General features: G+C 46.5%; 1 protein-coding gene across 3 annotated transcripts in view; it reads right to left on the bottom strand.

Moving 5' to 3' along the window:
- Window positions 1-12,499, bottom strand: part of LOC119432574 (RNA-binding protein 39-like) — a 104,064-nt gene that overhangs the window by 65,812 nt on the left and 25,753 nt on the right. For 2 of the 3 annotated variants that reach the window (XM_037699745.2, XM_049671055.1), the window contains exon 5: window positions 7,916-7,966. The exons of the other annotated variant lie outside the window; for it this stretch is intronic. In XM_037699745.2, the coding sequence (XP_037555673.1) occupies window positions 7,916-7,966 (51 nt within the window). The remainder of the gene's footprint in view (window positions 1-7,915; window positions 7,967-12,499) is intronic. 3 annotated transcript variants of the gene reach the window in all.

The following is a 12,499-nucleotide window of genomic DNA, read 5'->3' as shown; positions in this document are numbered from 1 at the left end:
GCGAACTAAACGTCGAAAGCACAGCGCATACGAAGCTACCAGCACTAGGTGCACTTCAACAACATCGCAGATTGTTTTGACGATGAGGCCTGCACGGGCGCACACGATGCACATAGCATTCAAGATACAGTGCCCGCACGGCCACGCCGTGTCTGCAACGTGCCGGTCACTTGTTGCAACGTGCAAGCTGGCTGCACCGCTAAATTTACATGACGGCCACATTCAAACGCAACGCAAGGTGCAGGAATTACAAATGCAGGTAAGACTCAAATTGGAGAAGTATCAAGGGGAACTTAATACATGGAAGTCAATGAAGTTTACGTCGGTACCGCGAGAACGCCACGTAGCAGCCGGGAAAACGCAACAGCGAGGAACGTATCAACGGGTTTCCACTATTATAAATTTTTGGTGCGAAAAGTAAGTTTCTTTTTTCTTGATTTTGTGTATGTTTTGATGATACGAATATTTCATGCAATCCCGCGAAATTCGTATCACTGAGATTTTACTGTATCTGGGGGATTGACTTTTCGCAAATTTCTATATTTTTCCAAAAGTTTTCTAGTATATAACATGGTCAACAGCGCACGATCAGGCATGAATTTGAAACGAAATGCAATAACTTTCATCCTGACCATAGTGAGCCTAAAACACAAGAGGTTACATAGTAGAGGATGCTGTGCTGTAGAGGGAGCCAGACTTTTAGGGCAAACTGTGATTATTCACACTTACGCTTTGTTCAGACATGGCATTTGGCAGTGATTATTGTTTGCTTTTGCACTCAAACGTGTTTATAACAAACCCAGGTAGAGCGAATTGTGCTTTATACCGGGCACTCGAAGCTGTCTTAGCATTATTCATACGAAATGTACTATCGACCAAAAAAAGTTTACGGACTACAGGATCTCAGAAAACGCTAAATATCCGAGCAGCCTTTAAAAGTAGCCAATAAAACCATACATCACAATGTTGTTCGCATATACCAGTAGAGCTTGGAAATGGGAATACCAGGCTGTGTTTTGAGGCTGCGGTGATATTCAGCTTTTTGTCAGATCCCCTGGTCCGTGAACTTTTTTTTGGTCGATAGTACTTTCTATAGCGAACTGTACATTGGAGTGCACACAATCGATGAACACCAACGTGCGCCAAAGCACCGGCGAAACCGGGCCGCCAGAGCTGCATTGCTGCAGCAGCGGTTGAGAAAGAAAAACAGTGTTTGCAGGTTGAAGCCTATCGCATCAAGGAGAAACTTGGAGAAACCGGACAGAACAGGCATCAGGAGACCGGTGAGGAGAGAAGGAGGGTGATGTGATATCGGTTGTGCACGACGACAACCACACTCATTTTTTTATCCTCCATACTTTCTTTACTTTCATACTTTCTTCTGTGTACTTAAAAAATGACGATGAAGCAGTGGCAAGCTCTGCTGCTTTGCAACAAAGTGGAGATTCTTCACCGTGTCGAATGTGGAGATAAAAAAAATTGGACTTGCAGTGCACTTTAGGAGCGCGAGAGGCACGCTGAGCACTATCCTCAAAAACAAGGCGGCCATTTAAGCCAAAGCACAGCAACGGCCGAATGCAGAAGGCTGTCACATCCGTCACTGCCGGAAGATGATCGCCCTCGCCCAACTTTTGCTGAAGCATTTTCCGTGACATATGTGCTGCGCCGCTACAGTGCTGATATCCAAGGAAGGAGACTTGACATTATTTCACGTGTTGAGAATGCAATTCACGTAGATGTTGCTAGGCACACGATGAAAACTAAAGATCACCACCTACTGCAAGTAAGTGAAGATTACTGGACAATAAATTGCTTCCAGAGCAGATTATGCGCGGTGAGTGGCATGGCATTACTTTCGTGAGCACATTTTCGCCCGACTTCACAATATCCTGTATAACAAACTAGGTACTGAAATGCGTTAAAAGTGGGCTCGGCTATATCAAAACATTTGATATATTCTACAAATTCTGGAAAATCATGCTATTGGTTATAGCCGGGTTTGACTGTATTCATGAACTATGTACCTGCATGTTTTCTTCGCACTGATTACAGTATAACCTCACTCATACAATTTCAAAAAAAAAAAAAAAAAACACGAGAAAAAATGTACTAACTGGGAAAACGTATGATCCAAAGTCACAAAAAAATTTGACGGACTCAACTGTAGTTGACATCTACGTAATGCGAGGCGCTGTGCGAATCACTGCAGCACAAAATGCCCACGTGCGCCGAGCTGGTGGGGTCTGAGCAGCTTGAGATGCACATTGTTTTTTGCGGCTTCACCAAACTTACGTTTGCGCTACTCACATTCCGCCTGTGCCAGGAGCTTAAAGCGAGGCATTTCAGCAGGAAGTGAAGTTTTTGACATGCCCGTTCAGCAGGCATGTCAAAACGAGACCAGATGCTGATGACACGCAAGCTGGTGAGGCTCAAGCGACACCGAGACGCACATTGTCACAGGAAACCGAAACGAAATCGAGCTGGTTGGCGACACCGGAATAGACCGATCCCACCGACCAGTTTCACGACGCCACCGTAGCCACGGTGCATGCTGGTACTTGTAGTCACCCGGCCGCTCCAGCCGCCCGGAGTGCCTGTGCGTCCTGTTTCCGAACGATTTTTGGCAATTTTTATAGTTCGTGTGGAGCCATTGTGTGATGGGAGGATTCACCTGCTGCATTCCTGGGTGCTACAACAGCAGCACAAGGGACAAAGGCTTCGGATTCTATGTGTTGTTCCCTTAAGATCGAAAGCTTTGAGAGACGTTCATCCAACGGATTAATAGGTGGTACTAGTAATACACAGCACGAGAAGAAACACGGGGATGAATAGCGGCCGCATTTCGATAAGGGCGAAACACCCGTGTGCTTAGATTTAGGGGCACGCTAAACAACCTCAGGCAGTCCAAATTATTCCGGAGCCCCCCCACTACGGCGTGCCTCACAAGATCGTGGTTTTCGCACGTAAAACCCACTAATTTTATTTTAACCCTTTTTTATTTATCAACCTCTTTTATATTTGGAATATTATGTATATTTACTGTTGTTCATGGGCGCTATAACGTAAAATGATTCCAAACTCCTGACATTAAATTTACGTAACCACCAACGCAAGCATCGGGTGGTGACCCGCAGCGTTGTCTGAACAACCCAATCAAACACTGTCCTCATTTATAGGAGGTCCCCTTTGTTCGCTTTAAAAACCAATAACATTGTATACACACAGCGGTTTTTCTTATCTAATTGGCTGACAAAAGGCGAGGAGCACGCTCTAGTGGAGAGGGTTTCGATGGGGCCGAGCCAGCATAGTGAAAATAGATAACCGCATGAAGAGCGTGGTGCCGGCTTCTCCAATTGGTCAGCTTCGCCTTACTTAGCTTGCGGTGGGTGCTCGAAAACCGCGGCGGCGTGCAACGGAGGGATAAGATAAGAATGCCACTAAAATGGATCCTCAACAAGGAACACTTGGCAGAGCGATGTCGTATGCATGCCGAAAGGGCTCGATAACGTTTTACTGCCACGCAAAAAGGTTTATCATGCGCAAATAAATACATGCTCACTACATGTGCGAGTAGCAAGGGCCTGAGCGATCGGCGGGCAGCCATCTTCTATTCCTTTCGAAACGGGGTAGTCTGTGGCTATTCAGAAAAATTTTTAGTTTTGTTCGGCATATTAACCCTTTAACTGCCACTACCGAAATAACTCGTGAAACCACCCACGCGCTCCCCCTGCTACTCCCGAGTATACTGGTGTTGCTTTTTAAACTCACTCCCTGCCACTCCCGAGACAACTCAAGCAAAAAAAAATTGCTTTCATGCCCCGCGATCTATGGAGAGGTCACCTAAACACAGAACTTGTAAATTAAATTTTAGACAACAGATGGAGCGCATGTGTTTACACCAGCGTCGCTTCGTCTCGGCAGAGCGCAGGAGCCATGGCGAGTCAGCACGCCACGTGCGTCCGCACTTTGACAGACGAAGAAATTCAAGAACTGCTGATGAATATCTTTACATGTCCTGTGGAGTATCATGGTGCATTACTAGCATGAAATTTCCACTGAACCAACATGAAAAACATACCCGGCAGGGGGTGAGGAGCAGTCAGAAAAAAACCCGGCAGTGAAAGGGTTAATGCATTTTTTTTTGCGCACACGTCACTTTCATGTGGTGAGTTTTCGCGGTGTTGTGAGGTCGCATGACAGACAGGCGAAGTGGGCATAGCCAGAAAACATTGGACCAATAGCAGAGGGCTAATGGTGAAGAGGCATCGAATCAGAAATGATTATTTTTCTTTTGTGCAGTTTAATCCATGCATAATCAGTGTATACACATTATATCAGATGGGGAGCTATCGCAGTTTTTTGTGACGTCGCGTGACAGACAGGCGAAATTGGGAGTGGCCCGAAAATGTTTTGGCCAATCGTGGAAGCTGATTGCAGAAATTGGAATCAAAACAGTTTGGAATCAATTTACGTTATAGCACCCAATGTTAAAATTTTTTGTAATCAAAACCAACACCTTTCTGTAATGCCCTTGGGCCCCGAGGGTATTGTAAATAAATAAATAAATAGAGTGTTATAAGACTGAAACACACGGCTTTATTTATTTTCACCTGCCAGCCTGAAGTTCCAGGGAGCTCAGCTGTGCCACCCGAACATGGGCAAGAGGTCTCTGCCAACACTAGCAGCGACAGCAAAGAGACTGTTTTAAACTGCTTAATCGACCAGCACGAATCACTGATGAATCACTGATGAAAGTATATCGCGGCTGCTCATAATGGAGAGCGGCGCCTACTCACGTGCGCAAACGATGGGACGCTCGCCTCACGCTACGCAGACGGAGTTTTCGAAGCAGCAAGCATACCATTCGCTTGAATGCAAATAAAAAATTTGCGTAGCTTGCACTGGAGGCACAATGCTAGAGACAGCGGAGCTGATGGGCACCTAGGTAGTCCTGGCTTTTGGGCTAGGCTAAGCACTACCAAGTTATCCCCAGCATTTCTCGGAAATTATTGAGTATTGGTCGATTAGCCATTGATTGGCTATCAATTGGGTACCGCATGGTATTGGCCATGTATTTCGGCTAGGCTAAGCACTACCGAGTCATCTCCAGCGTTTCCCAGAATTTATTTATTATTGATCGATTGTCGATTAGCTGATTGGCTATCGATGACCGACTAAGCTTAAGTAGTCGCAACCATGCTTAGCCAGAATCAGCCCACATTTTTGGTCCGCGACGAAAGGACTAACGGCCGGCTTAATTAAACAGCTCCGCTGTTAAAAACGCCGCTTAGCTTACCTAAGAACTTCTAGATATTGCTGTTACCGAAGCCGCATTTCAAACTTGTCTCCAACAGGTATACAAATCCTATTATGTCCATCGCTAAGCAAACATTACGTAGCTGTCACGGAGATGCACCTGTGCAAAAATAGTAACGCAAAACGACCGCGTACATCAGCATGTACTACATACAAAGCTCGAACTAATACGATACTCAACGCGTAATCAGCGGGTAACAACCGAAATGAAAGAGCAGCAGGCACTTTTCAACATTCGCTCGTGCACAGTACTCGTGAACACTCGCTCGTGAACAGCTCGTGCGCAGTACTGAACGAGCGGTGGTGTGGTTGACCAGCTGACTACAACCAAGATGGTGGCAGTGCTACTTCCGGAAAATCGTCGCATGCGCAGATCGGTCGGTGGGATCGGTCTATACAATGTCTACGATGTGACAGAGTGACACATAATGCTTACTTCATGCTACCTGCAGCAGGGAACTGCGGCGGGCTTGGGTGATCACATACTAAAAGCATGCAGTACACTTCGAACAGCACTACGCCCCATGTACTGTGAAAGAGATAGGTGAAGATGCTTATTGCAATAGGGTTGGCGGAAATACTAGCTGTGAATGCAGCATGCAATGACCCAAGAGGAGATTTTCTGGTACCGGAATAAGAAAACAAGTGCGCGTTTTCACGCGAGACAGGCGGCCTAATATTGCAGGGAAGGTATGTTGGCGCGGGAAACTTGTAACAGCATCATATCAACGAGGTTCCACAGTACAATTAAGTGCAACATATTTGAGATAGTGGTACCATATGCCGTGGTCATTCAGAACCAAAGAAATAGTGCCCTTTTCCCTCCACCATCATTGCAGATGACGTGAATTTGTTTTAGACTTCATTAACAGGCTTACAAGACTGCCTTTTGAAATTTAATGCTGACAAAGCATGACGACACATAAAAAAAACTACTTGTTTGTTCCTTGTGCTTTATATGTACGTTTGCTAAAGCAGGCGTCATAATGTGCAGTGTAATGACAAATTTGATAACGCTGAGAATACTAGGATGTGAACAATATGATTATAATGATGAAAAAAGACTCCATAATAATCAAAAATGCTCAATTCCATATTAAAGCAGATTCTGGCACTCATCCATTTGTTTCACTTTTGCACATCAAGGTACAGCCCATGCATGTGAATTTTCGAACCACTGGCTCAATTTTATGGCACATTCAGATGGTTGCTGTCATCGCCCAAAACTGAGCGGACTGATTCCGGAGGCACTTTGAATCCAAGTACGAGATATGTTGCGCCAACCGAACAGCCGGCTGCATTTCAGAGCAGTGAAAGGGAAGGAAGCTTTCGACGCAAGCAGCACAGCACTGCTAATGACTATCATCACCGATAATCGTCGTCACCATAAACGGAGCGAAAGTACTCTTCACCAGCTGAACCACGGAAAAGGATGGGGTCATGTAGTCGAAAAGTGAGCAGATTTTTCAGCTGTTCCAATGGTAAGACTGGGATCACCTATAAACACTCTGTATCTTGAATCGAGCTATAGAGTGCTCAAAAACAAGGCTCTGAAGATGCCATTCACAAAAATCAGAACACGCGTTTAAGCACACACTTTTGCACACACTGCTGCATTTCCTGTCACCCTGGACGTGCATTCTTTGAAGCTCTTTTCCGAACGGTATGCCATGAGCATGCCAGAAACAGTGCTAAACTTCTTAATCATTCTTAAATCGCTTTTGTCCCCCATTTAATTTTATAGATGCCAGGGGCTATGGTCGTTTGAAACACCAAACCTTGCCGAACAGACGCTGCTAATGCTGGGAAACAAGATGCTGCATCAATCTCTCGAAAACCAACAGCGCAAGCCACTTTTGGACAGATTCAAATGTGAACAGTAGAAATACCAAGCACAACATGCACCAAAAGCGGCGGTCGAGAACGGTTGGGATGTGTGAAGCTGCATGTCCCACGAAATCGGGTAACAGCGCAAAGCCTCATGTGGCAGCAAATTGTAGTAAGTGGTGACGCTGTCTGCACTAGTGCCTTGAGTTCTTGCTTCCTTTGCAGTTACTGGCCAAAGTTTGTTGCTTTTAACTTCATTCATCAGGCTTTGCACATATCCTATGACATCCTCAAGCAGTACTCAAGCATCTATGATATCCTGAAGAAGTGGCATCCTTGATGCCACTGCTTGAAGCTTACAAAAAAGGGGAAAACAACCTTTGCAATGACCCCCCCCCCCCCTACTTATAATTTATCTTTTTCGACTGCAACTGTTACAGTAAGCATCAATGCTTTAATACCAGACATGATTTTCACCAAGGAAATAAAAATTACCCATTCTGCAAAAGAATATAGTTTTCTGCAAGAGTACAGTGCTCACAGTAATTGCCTGGGAATGAGTCACTGCATTCATTGCATCTTCAAATGCTGGAGCCAACTCAAAAACAGCTGTGGTTGGTATCTCTTATAAGGGCAACGATACGAGAAAGTGGGCACTGGAAATAATGGATGATAATATCTCTGGTGTGCATAGGACCCTACGCACTACAGCAGCTTGCACTTCAGCACCATAGCTATATCCATTGCTTATAGAAGAGAAGAGTGAACGCACCTTCGCCTGGGTGAAATAGAACGCCGTCTTCGCCTGTCTCGGCTGCGACTCCTGAAACAAAGGTGCCTCATTTATGGTCACCGTCATTTATGGTTACTTCTTGCTGCACATTTCAATTTTTTTTTTGTACAATCATGTAAGTTTCACAGGAACTTGGCCACAAAAGGCCGCTCCTATACAGTGGCACTGCAAAGGAGCTGGCCATGGCCTCGCTAGGGGCTGCTAGGCCTAAACAGCAGCAGTTTATCAGCTTGCAATTTGGTGCCATGTTGACATGGCGGCAACTCTGTTCATGTGTGTAGCAATGCAAGCATATATCATGTCCGAAAAATTGATTGGCATGCTGTGTGGTATCCTCCGAAATTTCGGTTGCTGTTATATAGGAGCTCTAAGGGTAGGTGGCAAAAGGCGGGAAGTCCGAATTATTGCACAGCTCAAAAAAAAAACAGGTGGTTAAAAATCCATTGACAACTGTGACTTATTTTCTAGAAGGATACATACTTTGAGCCCCATGCAAAAAATTTGATTCGCTATAACAAATATAGTCACAAATTTCATAATTTTTTGGTTTTGTTATAGCAGCAGAAATATTCATTAAAAAATTAGATTTACTTTTTATATCCGATCATTTTTATAATTTCGACTCCCGTTAATTCGACCTTGATAAATTCGAAATTTCACTTTATTCAAATGCACTAAAAAGTTCCACAACAAACAGTACAATAACTTGTTTAGTACTTTGATTAATTCGGCCCCCCCTGGCACCCCCTCATGCACCTTGAATAAATTCTGTGGCTTTACGTGCCAATACCACGATTTGATTATGAGGCACACTGTAGTGGGGGGCTCCGGATTAATTTTGACCACCAGGGGACCTTTAACGTGCCCCCAATGCACGGGACACAGGCGTTTTTGCATTTCATGCACGCAACAGTTACTAAAAGCTTGAAAACAAAAAATTCAGCAGATGGTGCCTACTGCTTCCCTAGGCACGAAGGCTGGTTTAATGCAAAGGACAGCAGAAACCTGTCTGGAGGGGTGATGATGACTTGCGCTGTGCCCTGGCTGATGTCTCTTTCCAGGATTTTGACAGCACCGACGACAGTTTTAAGATCTGTGGGCCACTGATTGACGAGAGCAATGGTGACGACGTTATTGACAACGATCCGCTGGAGCCACTGAGTGAAGCTGATGCTGAGGCTGGGCTAAACACTGTGGAACTTTTCAGTCCAACAGTGGGGAAGTGTTTAAATATGCTGGTGCTCTTTGCGACATGGTGGTCGAGTCTTACTTCAAGAGCAAGAAGCAAAAAAGGCACAACAGACTACTTACTTCAGGCAATAAACAGAATTGAAATCGCTCATTTTGCCTCGTTTTTATTAATTCTACCTTATAGACAATTCGACCAGATCTTGCAGTCCCGCTATGGTCAAATTACCGGGGGTAAACATTACCCAAGTTCCATCAAGGTTCGACTATAAATGTGTATCTGCTTTGAAAACCATGTGGGTGCCAGAGAATGTGACAACCTTGAGAAGCCTTGTTAACCTTTTTCTCTTGCCTCCTTTGTTGTCACTGGCCCGTAACCATGGTGCTGGAGCAAACGGAGTCTGGTACACTGGAAGCACACTGCAGAAAGGTGAAGCCGTCCTTCGTGGTGGCTTGCACCTTGAGCCGTACATAAGCTTGCATAATGATAGAACTGCAGGGGTTGCATGCAATACATGAATGGAATGTGAGTCAATAGCACCCGTGTGCAGTTCGGGCAGCCCGGGGGGTGGCGAAGGCTCAAAATAAAATGTTCACCAACGATTACGATACTCCCTATGCGAAATTTGAATGCAGCTCTACACGTGTTTTGATTTCACGATACAGTATAGACCACTTATAACGTAACCGCTTATAGTGCAGGACCGGATATAGTGCGGTCTTTTCAGACTCCCGTTAATTTTCCCATAGCACTCCATGTATACACGTATCGCTTATAGTGCAGTTGCGGGAAACTAAATACCGGTTACAGTGCGGCTGCCTGGGAATACGAAGTCGGAGACGGCGAACGCTCCCCTCAAACAGGCGCCCCAAGGAGTACTCGAGGAAGAAAGAGAGACGAAGAGGAGGAGAAGGGCACGTGGTGCGAACGAACAGCCAGTGAGGCTGAAACCAGAATCTTGAGTGCGAGTCGTGAAATATCACGGCGCGCATAGCGAGCGAGGGCCACAAAACTGCCAACACCGACCAACGCTCGCTTCACGATAACGGCAGTAAACAAAACTTCAGGGAGCATGCGGCGCCGACACGGCACAGCGAAGGGCGCATGTGGAGACCGTGGAATGTGAGGGAGGAGGGCGGCAGGGAAGCGGATTTCGGCTTGGCAACTCCGCCGCTTCGATGGCACCCCTCGCCCTCCCTCGTAGCTCCCTCACTTTCGACTGTCACCGCGCGCCCGCCGCCGCTTCAGCCGGCCCGCCGCCGCTTCAGCCGGCCCGGCGCCAGCTCCCCGAAGTTTCATTTTCTGCCGTTATCGGGAAGCGGGCGTTTGCCGGCGTGGGCAGTTTCATTGGCTGGCCTGGGACAGCGCCGCTGCTTCCCTCTGCGCCGTAGCCGCAGCGTGCAAGGTCAACACGTGACTAGAAAGTAGAGGAAGCATAAAGGAGAAAGAAGGGTTCACTGCCATTTCCTACGCGGCTACGGTAGCGTGGCTGAGATGTCGGCACATACACGCATGTTCCGGCGCAACGCAGAATCGGCGACCTTGTCATTTGAGAGAGGGTGAAATTTCCACCACATTTTTTTTTTTTTTTTCACGTGCGACATTGAGGGGTCTCTCCTAAGCTCTTACTCTATGGCGGTGCCGGAGCAATGCCGGTCGGAGGCGCCGCCGCGTGAATTATTTCAAATTAACGAGATTCAGACTGTAAATTGAATGCGAACGTTCTATCCGCATTCCTCGACTGTCGCATACGCGTGGCGGCTCGGTGCACATGTTTTGCATATGTGCGGGCCTTGAAAATTGTTGCTTTGGTTATAGTGCGGTACCGCTTATAGTGCGGATATTCGCGACTCCGGCGACTTACGTTATAAGCGGTCTACACTGTATATTGGCTGGCGCAGACAATGTCTCATGTGGCCCATTGCAAGCGGAGCGAAGTGTGGCACGACTGCCTTGCTAATCTGGAGATTGCGAGCCAGTGCGTGGGTGACATGTGGGCACGATTCACAGCCGCTGCCGCCGCCAAAACGTTCACTACTCTGGCGCCATCTTGCAGCGATCGTAGCCGCACTAAGCTAGTATTCTCACACTTTCCTGCACCCTCCTCTCCGCTTTCTTCCTCATGTCGCATCCCCTACTGCGGTTCGCATTCGCTTTCATCTTTCGCTGTGCTCATTCGCTCGGTTGCGCCGCCGCCGCTCACCGCAGGAACAGGCACCTAAGAGCCGCGCTCTAAAATGTACCATATTTACACGTAATGCTCGCACCCCCACTTTGCAGCACGAAAATTTGGGGGAAACATTGGCTGATCCCGCACACGTGTGAGTCAGTGAAAACCAAAGCTTTTTTTGAAATTTACTGAAATGCCTTCACTTCACTTCTGCACTTTATGTAGCTCAATGCTCCTCGCTCAATGCCCGCCTTGGTCCAATTTTGTTCGCTTTAATTCTTTCTTCACACTCTACTTTAGGCTGCTGAATTTTTCACTTATTGCGTCTTGTTCTACTTGGCTATTCGGCAAAATGCCCAGTGCCCTAAGAGGTCGTATTGATCAGCAACACAGCAGGAACCGGCTGCTAGCACCATCAAAGTGGGGAGAGGAGGCAAAGGAAGCTTCGCTTTAAATTTATGACGCGCACCAGGTGCACGCATGGCCTCCGAGATTGAGCTAGCATGCAGTGCAAGATTTTGGTCTTTGGATGTAACAGACCATTCTAGTTGAATTACAAGTTGTTGTAAGAAGCCTTGACTGTAGTACCATTTCAGGCATGCTTATGCAGTGGTTCCACTAGCTACATACACATTATGTTCCACTGTAAACACAGTGTCCTCTGGCCTGCTTCTGTAGCTGAAGTCTTCGATCGATAAGCCTCTACAGAGGCAATGATAGCAGCTATGCTACCAATAAATCAGGGCACCTGTACTTAAAGTACTGCAAAAAGCAAAAGTAGCCTCATCCTTGAACTTTCCCACCACCACACCACTGGTGGCAACATTGAAACGGCCTCCAAAGATACGCGCATGCACATCGGAGTTGGCAGCGAAAACAGTCGCCTCCGAAAGCAGCATGCGCGCTCCTTAACATCGCAGATCTCGTGATTCTGCTGCTTCGGTGGCTTTTATCGACGGCTGAAGCAACAGCAAATCAGAGGATGTTGCCGGTTCATCCGATTTTATTTTTAGAGCGATAACAATGACGGAAATCAACTCGGTACTTGAGGATGCGCCGCTAGTTCGTGCTTCTCCACCAACTGAAGCCATTCAGCACTAGCCAGCTAACATAGATACCTACCAAAGCTGCAAGAAATGTTACGACTGTAAAACTGCAAGACTTGCAACGTTCCCTTATGTTTCACATCGAGGTTGGGTGTGCT

Source organism: Dermacentor silvarum, chromosome 1 (assembly GCF_013339745.2).
Source record: "Dermacentor silvarum isolate Dsil-2018 chromosome 1, BIME_Dsil_1.4, whole genome shotgun sequence".
Lineage (NCBI taxonomy): Eukaryota > Metazoa > Arthropoda > Arachnida > Ixodida > Ixodidae > Dermacentor > Dermacentor silvarum.
Note: the sequence above shows the minus strand (reverse complement) of the source record. Positions and strands in the feature narration are given on the sequence as shown.